The 22,222-nt window shown below is 40.1% G+C and overlaps 1 protein-coding gene across 5 annotated transcripts in view; it reads right to left on the bottom strand.

The window, feature by feature from the left end:
* Positions 1-1,150: 1,150 nt before the first annotated feature.
* fgf12a (fibroblast growth factor 12a) overlaps positions 1,151-22,222 on the bottom strand; it is a 31,498-nt gene continuing 10,426 nt past the window's right edge. For 4 of the 5 annotated variants that reach the window (XM_075483450.1, XM_075483449.1, XM_075483447.1 and 1 more), the window contains 4 exons: positions 21,773-21,883; positions 13,754-13,857; positions 5,873-6,071; positions 1,151-3,981 (listed from right to left, as the gene is read on the bottom strand). In XM_075483450.1, coding sequence (XP_075339565.1) covers positions 3,866-3,981; positions 5,873-6,071; positions 13,754-13,857; positions 21,773-21,883 — 530 coding nt within the window. In that variant the 3' untranslated portion in view covers positions 1,151-3,865. The remainder of the gene's footprint in view (positions 3,982-5,872; positions 6,072-13,753; positions 13,858-21,772; positions 21,884-22,222) is intronic. The other variant, XM_075483451.1, reaches the window with a different exon arrangement.

Genomic DNA, 22,222 nt, shown 5'->3' with positions numbered 1-22,222 from the left:
AGTTCAGATAGCTGGGTGCAAGCATTGAAGTCATTGTGTTAGCAAGCAATAGGGGTTGTATTTCAATTTGGTCAGCTGTGGGTTGCCAGAGGAGTATGATGAGTAGTGGAGTGGCATGCACCCTTGATGCTGATCAAATACCAGACACACTTCCACTTTCTGGACCATTAGCAAGCATTTTACTGTGAATACTTGGAGACCTAGCTAAAGAGCTTTACAGTTGTTAATGCAGGAGATCCAGGAGTTGGGTGCCATACTGGGTCAGATACAGTCAGATTTTTTTTTTATGTTGCAAAGTGCAAAGCTGCACAACCGAGATTCAGATGCAACATGGTCAAAGTAGGACATCAGCTTATCAGTCAGGATACTCTGGTTTTTAATATTGTAGTTGGTATCTTGCATTGCAGACAGATTAGCTGGGATTAACTTGGGCAAAATATTGAGTCTAGATCCATTAGCCACACTGTCGTTGAACCTCTGGGATCAGATCACCCTGTCTTCTTGTTAAAGATATTCTCTTTTATTTGCTTTAAACTAGGGTTGTTCCAGTCATTACAGTCTGGGTTGGAGTGACATTAAGCACTTGGTGCATGAGAGTGAGTGACAATTAGTGTTTTTATAGAAAAAAAAACATTTCAATGTGAGGACTTATTTTCTCTCGAGTTCCATCCCTGTAGTCTCCTCTGCTATTTACATTGAGTGAGGAAAACATGAAAATGGAAAAAAAAAAAAAAAAGTGTACCATTTTCCCAAAACCCTGCTGTTCAGTGGTGCAGCCACTGAGCAGGAGAGAATACATTCCGCATCCTAAAAGTCAGGGGAGCCTTCATCCTCCTCATCTTCCTCCTCCTCATTCTCCTTGCAGACAGCACGGAAGGTCTGTTTCCATGACAACGAGAGAATTAAAGGCGAAGGAGCACCATCCCAAAACGACACATAGGATTTAGGGGCTAGTGTGAGGATAAATCATTGCTGGTGAATGAGAGAGAACGGATTGGATTTTCTTGATTTGAAAAACACATAAAATTGCCACAGTGACGGATTACCTTTGTCAGCTCGTTGTTTACTTACTGTTGCAAAGAGGGGCATGATCAATAACACACCGAATCAATCACTGCGAAGGGGAACATTTTTGATAACATAGTCTTTATTCTTAAACAATCACTAACTTCATTCGGAATTTTATTATCAATGCATATTTTTGTCATCTCACAATTCATAATGCATATATGAGTGTGTTCCAATGCAGTGAAATCATCTGCAAACATAAAAAAATATCAAATTATATTCAGTATCTCATACCACCAAGGCCTTCAATCACCCTATCATACATCAACAAATCCATGAAAAAGTGCTTTACTTTTCAGTTTTCTCACGTCAGCTATTTTTTTCCTTTACCTTTTCTTCCTTCGTTCATTTCTGATTTTTTTTTTTTCATTCTGCTGTCAGTTAACAATGTACACATTCAATTTCATGCATTTCTTTATGTCCACGTGAATCTCATTTTCACCCCTTTACACCTCTGTAAAAAGATATTTGTATGCTGGTCTTGCCTGTTGACTTTCAGTGTCACATCTAATATAATGTATGTATCACTGTAATGCAGACGGTGATGTGGAAGTTTAAACTATTCTACCACTGCCTCTTGCAGGTAACTTGCATCAGCTGTGGACCTGGATTCCAGGTGAAAGACCCTCCCAGATCCATGGTGATATATCACTGCTGTTTGCTCTGTGCAACTGAATGTGTGCTATTAACTGTATATACCACCAACCTAGCAAATGTTTCCAAACAGATAAACAGTAGGAGAGATGTATTCAGACTGATCACTAAAATACTCATCAAAATATTGCATATAAAAGTTTTGGACCTACTCTCCCCAAATTCAAAAGATTTTCTTTAAATTAGATCTCCCCTTGAAACCAAACTCACATCAACTTTTACAGTCATGCGATGATCATGCTTCGTCACGCCGTCTTCCGTTTCCAGCTTTCCTAACCTGGCTAGAGTTAGCTGTGTGTCCTCAGACCAGTCCTCAAACATTAGCCTTTGTGCAACAAGCGCTGGACGATGGGCGGCTATCCTTTAAGCCTGGCCCCATTCACAGAACAAGTATGGAACTTCCTGAGTTAGACAAACTAATGGGGGATTAGGAATGAGCACGGCAGCCTACACAGCGTATGAGGTGTACCACTCAATTCACTTGTTTAAACAGCCCTGTCAGTATGTTGATTTATGAAAGCTCTCCCCCACAATGCAGCAAATGGCTCATTTCATGGGTCACAAAAAAACAGTGGGGTGGAAACTGTGTGCCATCTCGGAAAACCAAAGCTCACACCCTCCTCGAACCTGACTAAATCTGGATGAACTGGATCCTCAATGAAACCCTCTGCTTCCGTGATGATGGGAAAGTCAGAATGATTGTGACCTCGTGCTGAAAACATCAATATGTCAGGTCAACGATTTGTTAAACAGTCAGACACCCTGTCCACCAATGTTGAAAATTCTTGAATGATTTCACAATAAAAAGCAACACGTATGGAAGAACTTGAAAATTCATCAACGCAACTCTTCTCTGCCAAGCCTGCCAAAGCATTTTCCATCTCCTTCTTGTCCTTAGGTAAAACAGTACAAGTCATAAATCGTTTCCCGATTTGTCCATATAGTTCATGAGCGGGAAAACTGTTATAGGTTTACAACTCGAGGTTTGTTGTTACAGCTAACAGCAGAGACACAGGATCTGTGTTTCTTGAGGTGCAAATGCAATGTCAACATTTTAGCTGTGGCTCATAGTGCTGATGCTGGTCATTTAACTCCTTTCAGCTTTAGGAGAGAATCCTATTCTCTGTCATTTTGACATCACTTTGCTTATAATCTAATAATCTTTGTTAAAGTCATATTGAAACTATATCAAAACACATTTCCTTTTATTCTGACATTTACTTACTTATACAACTTTCTTAGTCAGTCTTTTCAACAAACAACAATTACAGTGATGTGTTGTCAGCTTACTATAAGTATTATTCAGAGACATACAATGTCACCCTCTATTATATTGCTTGTATCAGTGTTGTTCTGACTTACAGTACACACCTGAGTAAACTACATCTCCCCCAAAGCACTCTGGAGTCCGACACAGAGAACTATCAATACTTCCGGTCATACCCTCACACTAGAGTGTGATAGTGCATTCAAGATAAAACGGTGAAAGAACAAAAAAAAACAAATCGGGGGTAATTAAAGAGAGACTCTGTGTCAAAAACAAAACTGAGCCAGAATTACTATGACAGTACCTGTGATGATATGCTCAGCAGATTAGTAATAGTGGCTGTAATGACAGTGGTATAGTTATTACTGACAACAATAAAACCATAAAGCATCTGAGAGTGCAATAGCATTTAGGAAAAATAATTGTATGAAACTCGAACATGTATTAAAGCTTGTGTTTCACAGCATAAATTGGAAATGACATATTTCTATTTGAGGGGAGACAACCATTTCTTTGTTTGTTTATCACAGCTTTTTCTCTTTTTTTTTTTGCATAAAATGTTGGTCAAGTCCTGATTGAAAATGATATTCTTTTGATATACATATATATAGCTATCTATATAGATAGATATATATACCTCTCTGGTTTCATAGTAATTTGTCTAAAAGGTTTTCACAGGCAAGAGTTCAGTTTTTGTTTTGTTGTCTCAGTTGTACAGTAGTAGCTCCTCGTCATTGTCGCAACATCCTTCTTTTATTAAGAGGGTACAGTGGTGCGTATTGTTGAGAGGGGGGGGTGGGGTGAAGTTTTCTCTGGCCCCTTCCCCTGAGTCAGGATGAGGCCCCTCCCCCCTGCTGGAAGCCCCTCTCCCCGGGGCTATGTGGAGTCCTGATTGACAGCTTTTCCTCCATTCATGGTGGGGGTCCCTGAGCTCTTCCTGGAGCGGTGCTTGTCCTCTATCTCATGCATTGATGGCTCCCTGTACATACAAACTGTGGCAGAGATGTAAAGAGAGGCAAAGAGAAGGAGGGAAAGAAGAGGGAAGGACAAAGATAGGAGGTGCTCAGAAAGGGGGACAATGGAGAGTAGATTGAAGAGATGGGTGTGCAGACAGACAAGGTCAGGTGTGAGGCTGGGACAATTATACCAGGCTGAGAGGTATAAGACAAGAGAATGAGGGCTACATCAGCACTTTTCCCCCCCATCACACTGCTTGTCATGCTTTTTATAAAACTGATCTCACCATTAACATGAACAGGTGACATTCAATAAAAAAAACCTGTATCCAAAACAGCTAGATGGACGCAAAAAATGACTGCCGTGATGTTCCCTTTGATAGTTAAACTGGGCGGTTTTGATAAACAGAGTAAATTCTGAGCTCACTCTAATGCTGCACAATGTGATGAGCTTTAACGAAGCACTCCAGACATTTATAGTGGTGCTTGAAAGGTAATGAATTCTATAATTTCCTGTATTTCTTCAAAAATAAGACTAAAAGTTTGACCAGACAGCAGACTGAAAGAACTGTAGCCCATTACTCTGTGCAGAACAGCTTTAACTCTGCAATGTTAGCAGTTTTCCTCACATGAATTATTCCTCTCTGGTTCTTACAATATAATTCTAATCAATTAAGGTCAGAACTTTGACTTGGCCATTCCAAAATGTTAAGTTCATCCTTCTTTTACCATTATTTGGCATCACAATCTGCATGTTTAAGGTCATGTTTAATGCATTGATTAAATTTCTCATGGGAGTCAGTTCACAGACACATTTTAATATAGACTTTGTTGGTATTGTTTAGAATTAATTGTCCCAGCAACTTTGGCAAGCTATCTAGATCCCAGATACAGCAAAACGGGTCCGAATTGTGATTCTACAGCATCACCACTATATTTCATAGATGGGTGCATCAGAAACTAAACCGAAATTCATTCCCAGAAACAAAATTAAGATAGAATTTCCATAAAAGGAACTGGAATGATGATAGTATAGATAAGGAATGATAGTTATAAAGACATAGGTATATGTAACGTTTACTACAATGAAACCTATAAGAGAGTGCAAAGTGTTCTTTTTCCAAATATAAAGGTTCTCATTGAAACCGAGAAATTTTGATCTCATCAGTAATGTTCTTGTAGTGCTATAGTGCTCTAGTTCTATAGTCAATTCTTAAACAATTACGGTCACATTTAAAGTTCCTTTCCTTTTGGGGAGGGTAAATATTTTCTTAAACTTCCTCAGTTTGCAAAAAACCTGCCTGACCTTGGCTTATTGGAGAGTAAACCCTTTTAAGATGCTTTTTTTTTTTTTTTTTTTTTTTTTTAGTTTTTCCATCTAAATAAATCCCTTTTTTTAATTTTTGAGCTCCGCAGAAATCCGTTTTGTTTGTCATACATTTCCCCAATTTTGTGTGCCAAGGATCAGATTTAGACTGATCTTTGTGCAAAAGAAAAAAAAAATAAATAGGCAATCATATCATAGGAAACAGCTGACTCAAACAGAAGAAAACTGAATTATTGTTCTCAATGAATAAGTTACCAAGTAATATATTCTTCCATAATCCTATTAATACGGTTAACCTGCTCTCTCTCTCACTTTGCAGATTGTGTGCTAATTTCACAATGCTTTTTGTCAAGTATATGCAGAAAGATTGGAAAAAAGTTCAAAAACATTTCAGCCCTTTCATAAAGCTGGAAGACTAACAAGAGGCACATTTCTTAAAGAATAGCTACAATCGTAAACAACAGATGCGAAGATATCCATATCATACACCATATCACCATGAAATGGAGGTATAATTGACAATGAAGTACATGCGTAATCAAATGAAGGAAAATCACTTAAAAGCTGCTTCAAAAGATTTTTCAACAAACTTTCTCATACCTTCAATGGGCCGGGGCACAAAGTGCGATGAGGGTTTCGTCTTCTTGACTCGATTGCCCTTCATGACTTGTCCCTCCTTGGTGAGGCCAAGGAACCAGGCTCGGCCTGACTCTTGCTGCCGGTACACAGTGGACGAGTAGATCACATAGTAGTTTTCAAATACTGACTCCTTGAATTTACACTCTGGCGTGAACATCTCCTGCAAAAAGATTGAGTGAAGGACATAGATGCAAAAATTAGGGAATGCACAGAGAAAAAAATACTTCTTATACTGAAAATGTACTCGCATCAAACTCAATACCAATGCCACAAGCAAAAATAAATAGTAAACACAAGAGACAGGAGACTCTGATTAAGAAAAATGGTCTGTTTCACTGCCAAAATTGCCGCTCAAAAGCAGCATGTGAACATTGCCAAGGTCAGCTGACATACTGCATTTATGTGTTCAAAAACACACACACACATATTAACACAAAATCGAGGTAATAAGAATTATAGTGTTATTAGAATAGCAGGGAATGGTGGAAGATTTTTATCTCACAGCTGCAATATCAAATCAGTAAGTCAAGGAGAAAGTCGAGAGGACAGAAAAGTGGAGAGAAATGACAGGGAAATGGATAGTACTTAGTATTGGACACACAGTTGGGACTGAATGTGGTGCCAGATCATGGCCATGGGCATCGAGTGAGAGGAAACTAATGCATCCCAGATCTGAGCACCAGTAATTTGTGTAATTTATATAACTTTAATTAGTATAATGGTGGCACTGTGTTTAAAATAGGCCGCAAAATGTATACCTTTACTTTTCCCAAACAAAACCTCTATCTACTGAGCCAAGTGTGCTGATTAACGTATGCTGACAAGAAGGATGCCAGTCATCACCTTTACTTCTTGTCCCCGCTTGCCTCATTGTCCCAATGCTTCCTCAATGCAAACAAGGCTCGGTTTAAGGGAGGGCAAGTCGTGCATGCCCATAATAAATGCAGTTATCCACAACAGCTGGTTTAGACGATGTTGGACCGTCTCACTTTTGGCAGAGTTGTACTAAGTGTGTGTGTGTGTGTGTTTGAGCTGTATTTCATTTATTAATATCTCCTCCAGGGCTCTGTGCCCTTTTAAGGTTGTCTATTTGACTGACAGCCCAATTCTGCTTCCTGCTGGAGGTGACTGTTTTCGAACGTGTGTGAAGGTGTAGGTGTGATCCAGGAATTACTCGTGTTACGGGGCCCAAAATCTGTTTACCCAGTTACATTAATAGGCCTACACATATGTCCCCATCATAAAGCATTAAACTTGCTTCAGGTTACCCTGATAAAGACACACACCAAAACATGTTTGTATATCCACAAATTAATAGAATGCTTACATTTATGACCAGAGTGTCTCTCATTTTAATATAAATCAATGCAATATTTAATCTGATTAAAAAAAAATATACAAAAATATCAAAAGGTTGCTATGGGAATCTCGTTAACCAGCTCTGGGTTAAATGGAGATCTTTGGATACGGTTTTATTTAGACATTTCGATGGAAAGACAAAAATCACTGTTCTGGCCGGAGCATTAATGCCACTTCAGATATTATCTTTTATGATTCTAACATTATACTTTCCATTCATGCACACATCATGAGCTTGTGTCAGTGTAAACAGGAAGCAGACACATGGTTGCTTAGTTGTAGGAAGAGATGTAATGGCAAAAAAGTAAGACCAGAGATTTGCGTGCTTGGACCAGTGATGAAATGGATGTGAAGACAGCGGCACATGAGTATTTGAAGGTCATGGCAGTGGAAAACATAGACTGTTACAGACACCTGCTGATTCAAAAAACCTAATTACAAAACAAAGGAGGGTGCCTGTGTTATCGTCTCCAGCAGGATTTCCAAAATTACAGGGCTTTTAAAATGCAAAGGCAGTGTAAGAGTTGCAGAAATATGAGCAAATATCAACCTTTATAATACAGGTGAAATGACCTACATTATGATAAAACAACTCTAAAAAACAGGCAGTGCTAATTCTATTTTTTTTTTTTTTTTTTTTTTAGGGGAACAAACACAAAAAGTTGTAAAACAATGAAATAGACTGTACAACCACGGCACTTATGTCAAATGTCTGCTGTGGGACACTGAACAGAAAAAAAACCATAAATAAATATAACAAAGCATTTACTTTTCACTGCATGCCTGAGTCCAGCTAAATGAGTCACAGCTTGTATGTCAGGTCATTTACAAGGCACAGCAGTGCTTAGCAGGCTGGGTAAAGGACTTGGGAAGGTGAGGTCACATGGTCAGAGGTGTGGAAACGTCTCACTGGTCAGCAGGAGGGAGGAAGAGCTCTGTGGAGAGCTGGTGGCTATGTTTATCTGGGCCTGCTGACACGCTGTCAAATAGCAGATATCTCGCTCGCCGTTGGGGCACAAGGGGTCACGTTGTGCCTGTCTGGGTGTGTGTGTGTGTGTGTTGGTGTGTGAACATATGTGTTAGCGTGGTTAGGGGTCGGACACTGATACATTACAAACCACTAGTCTTTGTCCCTTATTTATTATCCTTTTGGAGCTCAAATCAGGCTGAGCACAAACACATGCACACTCATTGGTACCATTGTATCCTTCTGACTCGCTCCAAATTTCTCCACAAGGACAAAGCTTGCGAGTGCTTATAAAAAGGATTGCAGGAGTTCAGAAATCACCCTGACCATGGGCTTGGGAATGATAGGTGTGGAGTGTAAGTGACCTTAAAGTCTTTGACAAAGTATTGCATTTGTGGATGACTGAGAAGAAATATGAGGTGAAGAGAGGAGGTCGGTGTGTCTTGCGATTAATGACATACTTAATGGATGTGAACCACAGAACCACACAGAGGAGGAAAAGCGCTGAACTACGCAATGGTGCACATATAGATGTGTGTTCAAACTTTTTGCAATGCACATGTGGTTACACATCAAAATGCACAGCTACAAGTTTGCTCTGCTACTCTCTCTGTGCTAGGAATATACAATCAAATATCTGCCATTAAAAAATGATCTGCAGTGATTCAAAAGAGAGAAACAAATGACTTGTTAGGGATGCTAAACCAATAATTTACCCCAAAAACCATTATCCTCCTCCAGAGAAGGAGTGCCCCGTTTGTAGTCCAGGCTTTTGCTCCTCAATCTTTCACTACATCGCCTTGAAATCTTTTTAACATAATGTCTGTCTGGTGGTAACTTAACACAAATACTAAGAGTTAACACTGCTCCATTTTGATTCAATGAGCTACCTAGTTAGGGCAAACTGGGTCTTTAGAGGGTAACAAGAAATGTTAAGGTACGAGCCTCTGTTCCAGTCTACATTCTCTAGAGGAATGTTACAGATTTTCCTCAAAAATATGCCGACTGCCAAATAGACTACCTTCCTTTACATGTTTGAGGAGTCGCCAATGCCTTTCAATGGGCTCCAAAAATGCTTTTTTGTTTCCTTCTGGAAACAATGGCCACTTTTCCACAAAGACCATCCATCCATCCATCCATTGTGGAATATACAGCTTTAAGTGGTCCAATGGACAGACACGGAAATATCTCCCGTGGATCTTTGTAGAGTCTGCATGGTTATCTATGGGCTCTTTGTTACATCTCTGATCAATCCCATTTTCATCTGGTGCACAAGCTTTGGTGGTTTGCCCTTCCGTCACATTTTTGTTGAGGTGCCTCATTCCTTTCAACTCAAAAGTTGAGTGAATGGTTCTCTGAGGAACAAGCAAAGTTAGAATTTTGCTGTGTAACGTAGCCATAATTTGTACTCATTTTATCCAGAATTTTGACCTGTTTAGAGTGTACATTAGTCTTCATTGTGGTGTTCCCTTGGTGGTGCCCCTCGCCAAGTGTTGGACACGCTGAGGCCTTTCACAACAGGTGCATAATTGGACTTAATTTGACTACATTTGTGATTTCTGATTAAAACTGGCAGCACTAGATCTTAGTTTGTGCCATCTCTCTGGTGGAACAGCGTTAAATCATCAGCCGGCAAATTTTGTCACCACGTGCAAGCGCATGAGTTATTGTGCGTCTGCTTAAGATAAACAAAATGGGGACTTTCTCATAGAAGAGCAGCTCCAAAGCACCACTAGAGCTCAAAATATTCCACAGGGAAGTCCCTGTAAAGCTGCTCTACTTATTTTTACAAGAGCTGCCCCTTTGGCAGAATGTGTGTCATCTTTTTCACAGGATTACAAGTTTATCAATTCCATTTTTGAAGTTGCTACAAAATGTCAATCAAAACAAAACAAATTCCCTGGCGATTTTGTGCATTCAAGCAGATGTGAGTCAGGCGATTTGGCCGTTGATACCTGTGTTGGGGACAGGTGCTGGGTATGAGTATAAGTGCGAAATGAAACACAAAGTGGAAGAACAATATGTAATGGATGTGAAACTGTGTCGCCAGAAGAAGTGAAATGAACGTATCCTGAATCTAAATCAGCTACTTGCTCCATCTGAAAAGGGAGGCAGTTTTCCTACTCTGCATAAAGGAGCTGCTGACAAAAATCCTCCCTCTGACTTAGGATAAAGATGTGGAGGATATGGGGACTACCTAATTTCCAATTTGGGCCTTAACCAGCAGTCCATCCTGGATTCGGTCTCTGTGACAATCTTAGGCCTGCCCAGTGAGCTCACCATTATTCCGAAAAAGATTCAGGTCAGTGATTGTCTAGACATTACTTAGACTGAGAGTCTTGCTTGATCACTTATTATACACCCGCCTCTAATTATCTTTCTCTCCGTCTCACTCTGAAATTTTGTTCTGTTCTTGCTCTCTTTCAAAAAGGGCATTGGTGATCAGTGGCTGAAATGAAATCCCAAATATGCTAAGACTCTAATAGTCTTACAGGAAATAGTTACTTTTCTTCATGCTTTCAACTTTGTATTTTCCTCTCACCCATTAGCTATCATTAGCACAAAATTAACACAGAAATGCAACCACTTGATGTGTATCCACACAAATTACTGACATAGTTGGTCACCGACTGATTACAAGGAGAGCAACAACAAGACCAGAATGTCAGATTTAAAAATGTAATATTTTCCAGTTTCTTTCATTTTGGAGAAGAAACCATTAAGCAATATTAATCATAGTTGCACCCCAAAACACAACATTAACCAACAAATTTTCTTCTAGAGACGGTGAGAGAGCGAGGTATCAAGGAGAAGTTCAGCCACTCACAAATACACGTCATCATTTTTATCACTCAAACTAAATCTAACCCTTAAACACCAATGTCCATGACTCTTCTTCAAGGACTTCCAGTAAGATCAGTATATATATACATAAATACATACACACACACACACACACACACACACACACACACACACACACACACACACACACACACACATTAAAAGCAGTAAGAGCTAGAAAGAGAGATAGAGATAGAGAGATAGATAGATGTGCAGCAGAGGCAATCAGATAAAGCACAGTGGTTACTGCTGTGCAGTAAAGTAGGTCATTTTGTGTGTTATGAATAATAGAAGGGAACTCTTCATTGTAAATGCTCAGCCCCCACGCACTTTATCACTAAACACTCCACATAAGCACTATCACCTGGCCCACCCCACAGCTTCCAATCAGCAACAGCCTCAACAGTGAGTTCTGCACTCACACAAAAAAAGAAGCCAACCAGCAACCAGTATAAACTGCATGCAACCCCTTAGATCAACAGCAATCATAAACTGGCTTCTAAAGATTGGCCAAATATCTGACACTTTACAAGACTGAGAGAAAGGTTCCTCGGAGCTGCAACACAACTTCTAGATAAAGCATGTCACATTCCCTCACTAACCAGACAGCGCAAGGAAGTAGAGAATAGATGGAAAAAGGGGGGGATGACAGAGAGGTAGAAGGATATCCCACAGTAATTGTGTCCCAAGGGGTTGGGGGCTGCGCGTCTTCACTCTGAAATAGTACAAAGACTAAATAAGACAACCAGACAAGCAGTGACAAACTTTATAGTTTGGAGAGGCAAAAGAGAGTAAGAACGAAAAAAAGAGGGGTGCAGAGAAGAATAAAAAGGGAAGATGTTGGTTTTAACGAGAGACATGGGCAAACAATAATAAAAAGTAAATGTAATTGTGAGGAGTGAAAGTGAAGGACTTGCTTTATGGGTGCGATTGCTCTACGAGAGCTCTCGTAAAAGTGTGAATAAAGAACAGAAATGCTCCCCTTAACTGTCCTCTTTAAACACACACAAATTAAACAGGTACATAATGGAAATTACAGAAAAAAAGGGGGGGGGGGGGCACCTGTGCTTTCATTCAATTGTTTGCAGGATAATTTAGACTTTTTATGAGCATTGTGCACCTCTCCATGGTTTATAAGTCTCTAAGTGATCCACTCATACTTCCCATTTGAGATACTGCACCTCCTCTTCATGGCCAGAGAGTGCATTCAATTTGTGGCTTAAATTAAAATGGTCTTTCTCGCGTTACCTCACAAACATCTTCCCCCTCTTAAAAGGTCAAAATTTTCCCCCTTCACCCATAAAAATATGGTTACATTCGATAGGCTGAAAGCTGCCATTTGACACAGAGGTACTCAATCACTTGTAATTAATAATAATCATGGACTCTGACAGGAATGATGATTTCTTAAAGGGATGGTTATGAATGAGGGTCATACAGTATCACTAACTTCAACAGTCAATTTGATAAATGAAAAGACCTCTCTGAGCGTGATTAAACTTTAATTAGGTTTGGATGGGTGGGGTTTTATTATAGACCTCATAGCTGGGCTATGAATCGTGCACCTGTTTATGAACCTTTAGTTATGAATGAATCCATGTACTTGGAAGAGTCATAACAGCATTTACTATACATTACCCTCCATCTGCCAAATTATTCTCAAGCAAAAGTTATCCGATATATATCACAGTGCTCTCACTGTATCCTTCTAGTATTTATGAGTAGAAAAAGTTTGATGGACAGTTTGTAAAGTCAACTTCTTGCCGGCTGACTGGCAGTAAGACAGCCTTCAGCAGAGGTATGTGGGCAATGTAGCTCTTCCATCTTCTTCTCTCCACAGTAACTCTACCTTCAACTGGATTAAGAATCATGACACATGAGGTTATATAACCATGGCACCTACGATATTTTCTTGCCTCTATACCTTTGTCTATGTCCCCGACCCATTTCTCACGCTCTTCATTTGCAGCTAATTTTACTCTGATGTGTCCATCCGCAATGGACATATATGGCCTTTCTCCACCTGACATCCACAACCAGGTCCACCTACATTTGCGCACACTCCACCCACACTGGCCTATATGCTTATAGCTCTTAAATGATTAAAGACTCCAGAGTTCTTCACCTCAAAGAGAATTTCTGATAATGTGTTGGGTGATGATTATTTTTCTCCAAGGCTGGTGCTGGTCTGTTGTTGTCATTAAGCAGTTTTCTAATCTGAACAAAGAAGGCACACAACGTAGATTGTATTCATTTAAGGATATTTTTGGAGTGCAGCAGGAATCCTGAAAAGAAAGTATGGTTTGAAAAAGCACAATTAAATTCATGTGAACTTTAGTTTATAGCTGCCACAAGATAAGCTTCTGTTGGTAGGGATTTTGAAATCCCTTTTAAAAAGATTTAAGCCCAAAACTTGATGTTAAATCAAATGAAAAACAAGTGCCATGCTGCATCAAAGGCTGTGTGGGGTGGGTGCCGCAGAGCAACACAAAGGCATATCTCAGGAGCTCTTGAACTGAGCAGTGATGAAAGACTTTGAAAGGGCTGAGTGTTTGCTGCAACGGGATTTTAAAACAGACAACAAGCAGAACCAAACAAAACACGTGTAAATCAGGACTTGAGCATGCTTGTGACACAGGTTAGCACACCCCAACAATGTGACTGGAGCCTACCGATCCGTAGAGCATTCCCTCGCCATTCATGCCGATGTAAAATCCACTCTTCACCCCCTGGATGGCCACCACTCTCAGACCCACAGGAATAAGGTTAAACAGGGCTGCAGAGCACAGCGGAGAAAGGCAGACGCAGGGAGGAGAGGGAGAGACAGACAGTTACACAGAGGCAGAAACAAAGAGAGACATCAGGCAGAAAGGACAGAATAGGGCTATTGGCCCTCATTTATCAAGCCGTCGTAGAAAGCATCGTTGATATGAGCGGAGAACTCGTCGTACGCAGAGGTTCAAGTGAGATTTACAGAACATGCGTACCACACCAATCCCATCGTAAGACCGAGCGGCTGTTGATAAATCCGGCGGCTGAAATCCATCGTAATGATCCTAACCACGCCTTCTACAAAAGGCCGCACCTCTAGAATTTGCGACATGGATAGACGAAAGGCGGCAAAGAAACGCTGTCAACAGCGTTGACAGCTGGGACGGCTGTCAACAGCGTTGGTGATGTAAATCGCAGACCGGACGAGTTATGTATTTCCCCCTACTGTGATGGTCAATAAAATGTGATAAACTCCAGATTAAATGAAATCTAAAATTGAACGATGTTTTACTTTTTCTCCAATAAGATCAGGAAGAAGTGGTCCGATATGAAATTTGCCACCAAAGAAGGTCGCACAGCTCTCCGACGTCACAAACAGGGGGGGGGGGGGGGGGGAGAGAGCTCCGATCCAGGTTTGGATTTGAGTGCCTTGGAGGAGAGGGTGGCTGGCCTGATCGGAGCTACGTCTTTTTTCCTTGAATAACAGAATGCTTACCAAAAGTCAGAATCGCTGAATCAGTTCCTCTCTCCTCCTGAGCGCTCTTGGCTGTGCAGGCTGGTGGAAAGAATCTCTGGGTATGGGGTCCTCTGGATGTACATCTGGAAATGGCACTCCGCATGCAATAATAATATTGCATACCTTATCGGGCGTATATAAGGGTTCCCCCCGCAGCCGAGAGACAGATCCACCTGCCCTTTAGGAGCCCTGTACACCTCTCCACAGTGGCAAGCGTACTATGCGCAGTGTTAAACCGCCTCTCCTGTATGGCTAATAAGCCACTCATCATTTTCCCGAAAGAAATCCTGCCGGTCCCGGAACACTCTCTCGCGCCTGATTCGCGCGTTCAGGTCCTCTAACAAAGCCAGTTCTGCCATCGTTTCGCCATTACCGCGCCGCTAGAATCACCTCTTAAATAGGCGGTTGAATAATGAGCCATCACTCTTCCAATTACGGAGTTGTACTTGTTTAATTTTTTTATTTATTTAATTTGCGTTTATGTTTATATTTATGTTGAAGTCAAATAAAACATGGGCCTTCTTTGAAGTGATAAGTCTGTAATTTTAACCTAGGGATTTGTTGCGACTCATGAGGCACGCACTAGTGACGCTGCTGTTTATGTATGCTATTACAGTCACCGCAAGTCAAAATGGAAAAGTGCGTACACGGCCTCAGACCTGTCGTGGCGATTTCATCTTTCCTGCGCTCACGATGGATTTGATAAATGCCAACCTTTGCGCAGAAAAGAACGTACACACGACCTACGCATGTTTTTCGTCTTACGCAAGTTTGATAAATGAGGGCCATTGACTTTTCACTCAACTCTTCTAGACACGACAGTCTCCGATCTGTGCTCTTTGGCTAACTGTCAGCACTAAAGTGAACAGTACAAGGCACTGACAGTGGGAACACTGATGCACCAGACAGTGAAACACTTCTGCAAAAACAGAAATCAGGAACTTTCCAGTGACTGCTAACTTTTAGCGGGACAAAACGTCAGTCAGATAGTGAGCAGTTATATCAACAGAAAGAGTAAAATGTGTCGGTCTTGGGCTCTTTGCACTGGCCACTGGTGTATTTTAGAATGAATTAAATTTTTTTAGTTCTCACGTTTTGAGCCCTCTCTGGTCAAGCCCCGGCATACATTGCTGATCACTTTAGATATCCACATCATTCCTCGCAGTCTGAGGTCAGCTGGTCAAAGACTGCTAGTGGTTCCATTTTCATTTTAAGTCTCGAGGGAACAGGGCTTTTAAAGCAGTGGCCCCCAGACTGTGGAACCCTTTGCTAGTGTCTTTACGCTGCCTTGATTGTGTTGAAAAAGCAGCTAAAGACCCTTCTATGTAGACAGGCTATTAATTAGACAAACGCTTGGTTTTATGTTTTTCTGTCTGTTTGGTTTTATGCTGTATTTGATGTTTGCTCTTATCTCCCCTCTGTCTTATCTCTTATCTCATGTGCTCTTATGTTTTTATGTGTGACTGCTTTTATGCTTTGTTTTTCATTTTATTTTTTGACTATTGTAAAGCACTTTGTGGCTTTTAACCTGTGAAAAGTGGATAAACTTTACTTATTTACTTACTGAGTGACTATGGTTTTGATGAGATTTTAATGAAATTTCACTGAGCTCTACAGACTGAACTGTGGCTTTGACAGGCTTTGGATTGGAGACGGCATGGGGACACTCTCTACCTCCTGCGGACTCCCTGTATTGCTGAAATGATTGATTTGCAAGTGCTATCAGATAAAGCTGGCAGGAAAAAGTGGAGACATGCCAACAATGGTCTGTCCTCTGAGAAGATTCAATTTCACTCAATAAATATTGACATGCTGCTTTTGCTTGCCAATGGTTTCAGCTTGCCCTCAGGCTACGAGAGTGAATGATACACACTGCCCACTCATGTGGGTATATGTATGTCTTTTTTTTTTTTTTAGTTTTTCCTGTTTTCTCAACCTTAATTCTATAAGCATTTCATAGTTGTGGCCTTTGTCTCTCTGAAGATTGTCCGTGTCTGTCAGGTGTGCCATTAACTGTTTATTCTGTCTTGAAAAGTGTAAGACAAATTGAAATTTAAAAAAAAATGGCCATTACACTATTTTAGTTTTAGTTACATGTTATTCCTATTTTAATTTGCCAATCAACAAAAACAAAAAAAGAAAACAATAACTGAACCGACAAGAATTGTCACTCAGCTACCTCTTAAATGTCCAGCTTTTCTATTTCCAGCTCAAGCAGCTGATGGATTGCATAATTATAACCTCACTGACTGCTGTTACAGTTTCTGAAGACTATCTTGACGACGATTTCTCTTCCTTAATAACCTTAATGATAAAAAAAAAAGGGGTAAAAGGGGAGTTAAGAGATTTCTGAGGATTTTCTATTGTCCAGACAAAATGGGTTCAAACACATCAATAAAGCGAAATCCATGAAACTGCAAGTCTTACAGTTGAGCAGTAATTGGCTCGAGCCAAATCCTGCAGGTATGCTAAGGGAAGTACATTTCATGCGAGGACTACTGGAGCAGCAGGAACCCACCAGGAAAGAAAAGAAGAAAAAAAAAAAGTGAGCAAATTTGAAATGTTAAGGACAGGTCTCCAAATCCAGAGAGAAAATCAAATCCCAAGATACATGGTTACAGTGCAAGTTTGTGTGCTTTTATACATATTTATTTATGTCCTCATCTTCCCTTACTCCTCACTGTAAGGAAGCATTTTGCTGTGTTTCTAAATACTACACAATGATTAAAATTCTATTTAAGTACATTGGTCAGAAAGTGAACTGTATAGAATGGATCAAGTTTAATGATACAAACTATTTTGAAAAGACAATCATAAAATATACCCCGATATGATGCAAACCCACCTGAAAAAAATGTTGGAAACCCTGTGTGAATAAAAACCAGAATGCAAAGAGTTGCAAATATCATAAAAAGTATCTTATTCACCACAAAACATACAAAAAATGTCAAATGCTGAAAGTGAGACATTTTACTGTTTTTTGAAAAATATCAGCTAATCTTGAATTTGATAGCAGCAACACATTTAAAAAAAAAAGTTGGGGCAGAGGAAACAAAAGGCTGGAAAAGTATGTGGTACCAAAACGAAACACCTGAAGGCAACTAATCAGGTTAATTGGCAACAGATCAGTAACATGTTTGGGTACCTTGGAGAAGCAGTCTCTCTCACGAAACAAGAGGGGCAGAGGTTCAGCAGTATGCGAAAACTGCATCTGCAAATTGTGGAGCACTTTCAGGATAATGTTCCTCAAAATATAATTGTGAAGACTTAGAATATCCCATCATCTACAGTATATAATATCACCAAAATACTTGAATACTAGAATCTGGTGACATCTCTCTGCAACCTGATATAGACAAAAAACAGTGTTGGATGCCTATGATTTCCAGGCCCTCAGGTGGAATCGCTTTAAAAACAGTCATTAATCTGTCATGGATAAACTGCTTGGACTCACTAACACTTCTAGAAATTATCACCTGGGAACACAGTTCTGTTCACAAATACAGGGAAAAGCTCCAAGAAAAAGCTATTTGTGAACTTGATCCAGAAATGCACTCTTCCTCTCTGGACCAAAGGTCATTCACAATGGACCGAGAAAAAGTGGAAAACTGTGCTGTGGCCAGATTAATTAAAGTTTGAGACCACAGACTACAGAGGGGAACCATCTGGCTTGTTGTCAGTGCTCAGATCAAGAGCCTGCAGCACAGGGGTGTATTAGTGCCATTGGAATTGGCATCGTACACATCCGGAATGGCACAGTCAATGCTGAACGTTATGTAGAGATTTAGAGCAGGAAGATATTTTCAGGGAAGGCCTTGCATGTTTCAGCAAGACAACGCTAAATAGCATACTGCATCTTTTACATAAGTATGGCTTCGTGGTGATAGCAATAGTGGCTTTGTCTCAGTACGGCTGGACTGACCTGCCTGCAGTCCAGATCTTTCATCAATTAAAAATATTTGGCACAAGATGAAACATGAAATACGACAAAGACCCAAGACTGCTTATATTAGACAAGAATGGGACAACATTCCTCTCCCCTACATCCAAAAACTGGTCTCCTCAGTTTCCAGATGTTTACAGACTGTTGTCATAAGAAGAGGAGATATTAGAAATGGTGAACATGTCCATGTCCCAACTTTTTTGACATGTGTTGCTGCATCAAATTCAACCTCAGCTAATATTTTTCATTAAAGAGTACATTTTTCTCATGTTGTTTGATACATTACATCTGTTTTCCATGTTCTATTCTGAATGAAATACCGATTTCTGAGATCATTGCATTCCGTTTTTTAATTTTCCTTTTAACGCAGTTTCATCTGGGGTTTCATCTACTATTATCATTTCCTGTGTCGAAGTTTCGAAGTAAAGATAATATTCCCTGAGTAGCTAAAGATCAATTAATCATTCTAGTGAATAGAGGAGTACAGTAATTTCTTTAATTTCTCCTGTGTTGGTATATTCGGAAAGATCTACAGTATCACAAAATTCATAAAGTAAAAGTAAAATACTGGCTGCAGAAACACCAGTAAATTCTGATTAAATAGGGCATCAATTCATTTCACAGTCTATTAATGTATTTTGAATTACAGCAGCGCTATATCACAGTGGAACAAGTGTAGTAATTTTTCAGCCAAGTTTTGATGTAAGTGAGCTTAAACTGGAATTTTATCTGAAAGACAGAAGATATCCATCATTGTGAAAGCATTTCACCAAAACCATTTTGTGCTGGCTGAAGGATGAAAGCAGGGATGTGTCCTCACTCTCACAACAAAGCTGTACATCCTCACACTCAGTAGGTTTGTATGTCAGTTTGTATAAGTAATGTGTTGTGTAAGGTAACAAAAAAGATGAATAAATCATAGATAGGCTTTGATTTCTTTTAGTGAGTCATAAATACAGGTGAGCTTTAATTAAAACACAGGTCGATTCAAAATATTCGTTTTTACTGCACTCCTTGAGACAGAGTAGTTGAATTTAAAGGGTGGGTCTTCAGTGTATATATATATATATATATATATATATAAAAAAAATAAAAAAGTCTTTAGTTGTTACATCCATCAAAACTCCATCACAAAAAGATGGAGAGTGAATGCCTCATACCACAGTGGTCATTACCAGCTGTATCTTTCTAGAGCCTCAGAGTGTGAAGGTAATTACTGTACCAGTCAGCTGATGTGAAATCAAATGAATTAATGTTCAAATTTGAACATGATTTTCAATAACTCTGGGGACTTTCACAGCAATTGCAGTTAATTAAGCGTAGATCTGTCACCAAGTCACGCGTTCCACTAAAGGTCATCTTTTTTCTGATGCAGGGGCTGAAAGCCTCATCTTTCTATACTTTTATCAAACAGTGATATTTAATTAAAGCATAATTCCTTTATCATTTTAAAAGCATTTCATCTCAAAAGTTATTTTCTAATCCCTTGTGTTCTTCTCTCTGTACTTGTCTGTTCTCACAGAGATTCGGAAAATAATTTAAAAAAAATTTAGCTGTGTGTGCTCCGAGTTCAGGTCGCACTTCCATGCAGGCAGCATCGTGTCCCTCAATCCAATCAGTTCCATTGAGCCACCCCCTGAAAACAAATTACTGTATTATATCTGCTACTGCTAAGGATACTGCAGGTCAAAAGGTGGCGTGGTTCAAGGGTGGGGGTAATCTATTATTCTAATATTCCATCCAGGCAATCAATAGTTCAGTGCACGACCTGCATATCAAATATTCCTCCTCCATTTTTTATTTCTCTTCATCAATCTCCTGTTTTCTCCGTCTCTGCTCAAAACATTTCAAATTTCTCTCTGCTCAACTGCTTATTACTGCTCTCTCTTTGTTTTCCTTTGGACTTTCTCTAAGCTAAGAGAATTATTCATTGGGCACAAACGGAGATGGTGGTATTTTTAGTTTTCTACGGTTGAATTATTCACTGCATTCCTCCATCCCTGGGCCAGCGGGACTGCTTAACCAAAGGATTACCTAGAGGTGGGGAAAACCCTCACATCCAACAAAGAACCCTCACCAGCTATAACCTTAACAACACAATAGGGGCCCCTAAAATGAGAAATGTGCTCCAGTTGCACGGATGAAATGTATTGTGTTGATGTTGCTTCCCCCTTACTTGGTAATCCCGTTACCTTCCCGGTAAGGTATTGTCCTGAAGACCTCTCCTTTGTGCAGTGAATAGGTTTAGCTGATGAGCTATCTCGTCGTAAAATATGAAGTGACATGTGACGGGGAGAGGCCGTTCTTTTCACTGCATGACTGCTACCATCCAGCAGCTTTGGCTCCAGCTTCCTTAAAGATTGGCAGGATGTTTCAGAGAAGAAAGGTCATGATTGGTTTCCTGTCTGGCCTAACTCCACACTGGGAGTGCCATCATTATCGCTTTGATGGCCATTCTGCTCTGACATATATCTCCTCCTTAATGCCTAAAGAGAAATTCTTTCAAAAGCCTGTTTTTTTAGTGTAGAAGACTTTGGGCAGACATAACTGATTTGCTCCTTTTACTGGAGGTGAACAGGGAATGAGAGCATAAAGTTGACTCTACCCGGGAGACCATTTATTCACCGGAGAACCACTATAGGTAGACTGGTGGCGGTATACTGCAGGGTGGTGATCTTTGTGATGAGGCAGCGGGGTTACAGGGGTTTCCGGGAAGAAATGCTGCTGTGATCACATGTGCTTTGGAGCTCTATCAATCAACACAATGTGACAGTTACAATCATGTAGTGTACACAGCAGAACGGGGTTACTTAATAAGGCCCTGGCAGGGATATCAGAATTAATTTCACTAATTTCATACCAGAATCTCCACAAATGTTATACTGTGAAAGGCAGTTTGTTGCATAGATGAGCTAAAAAAGCAAACTATTTTGGTAAGTATTTGACATATTTCCATCCCTACAATTGCATAACCAGATGCAGAAAAGAGGGCATCCATGCCTTGTGGAGTTGGCAGAACGGTTTCTTTTTCAAATTGTGCACAAGTAAACCAAATCAATTTTTGCAAGGGTGTCTTAAACTCATTTTAGAGTTCTTCGCGGTGTCCCAAAGGGTCTGAGTTACATAAGAATTAAAAATGATAACGGGTACAAAAGGTTGTAAAATGTTATATAACCGACTGACTCGCAGACATCAAATGTTTTAAACGGAAAGCCACAGCTTCCATAATGCTCCACTCACTGTTGTCGCTGTTCTCGTCCTTGCTGCCGTCGATGGTTCCATCCGGCTTCATCTGCAGGTAGAAACCCTGCTGGCTGAACAGTCGCGTCACGATGCCTTTCAGCTGTGGCTCTGAAACCCACACACATACCGCACACACATACACACCAACGGTCGGCAAAGCCACAGCCCCATCCCCACCAAGAATATGTCAGAAAAACATGCTCATGATCATAGAAAAAAAAAAGAAAAGAAAAAAAAAGACATTTTCACTGCTATCACACTCAAAGATGCTTCTATCAAAAGCCACTGCTGAAATCATCACAAAGGAGTGTTTCACAAACAGAAAATGGAACGCATAATTAATTACAAGCGCGCAGGTTGACTGTGAAAAATGGAGTGCACCAAGAAGAATCTGAGTCTTACACACAATCGCAAAATTGATGGTATACCACCTAAGAACATTCGCTG

The sequence above is a fragment of the Odontesthes bonariensis genome, chromosome 14 (genome assembly GCF_027942865.1).
Source record: "Odontesthes bonariensis isolate fOdoBon6 chromosome 14, fOdoBon6.hap1, whole genome shotgun sequence".
Lineage (NCBI taxonomy): Eukaryota > Metazoa > Chordata > Actinopteri > Atheriniformes > Atherinopsidae > Odontesthes > Odontesthes bonariensis.
The sequence above is the reverse complement of the archived record's forward strand: the minus strand, read 5'-3'. Positions and strand labels throughout refer to the sequence as shown.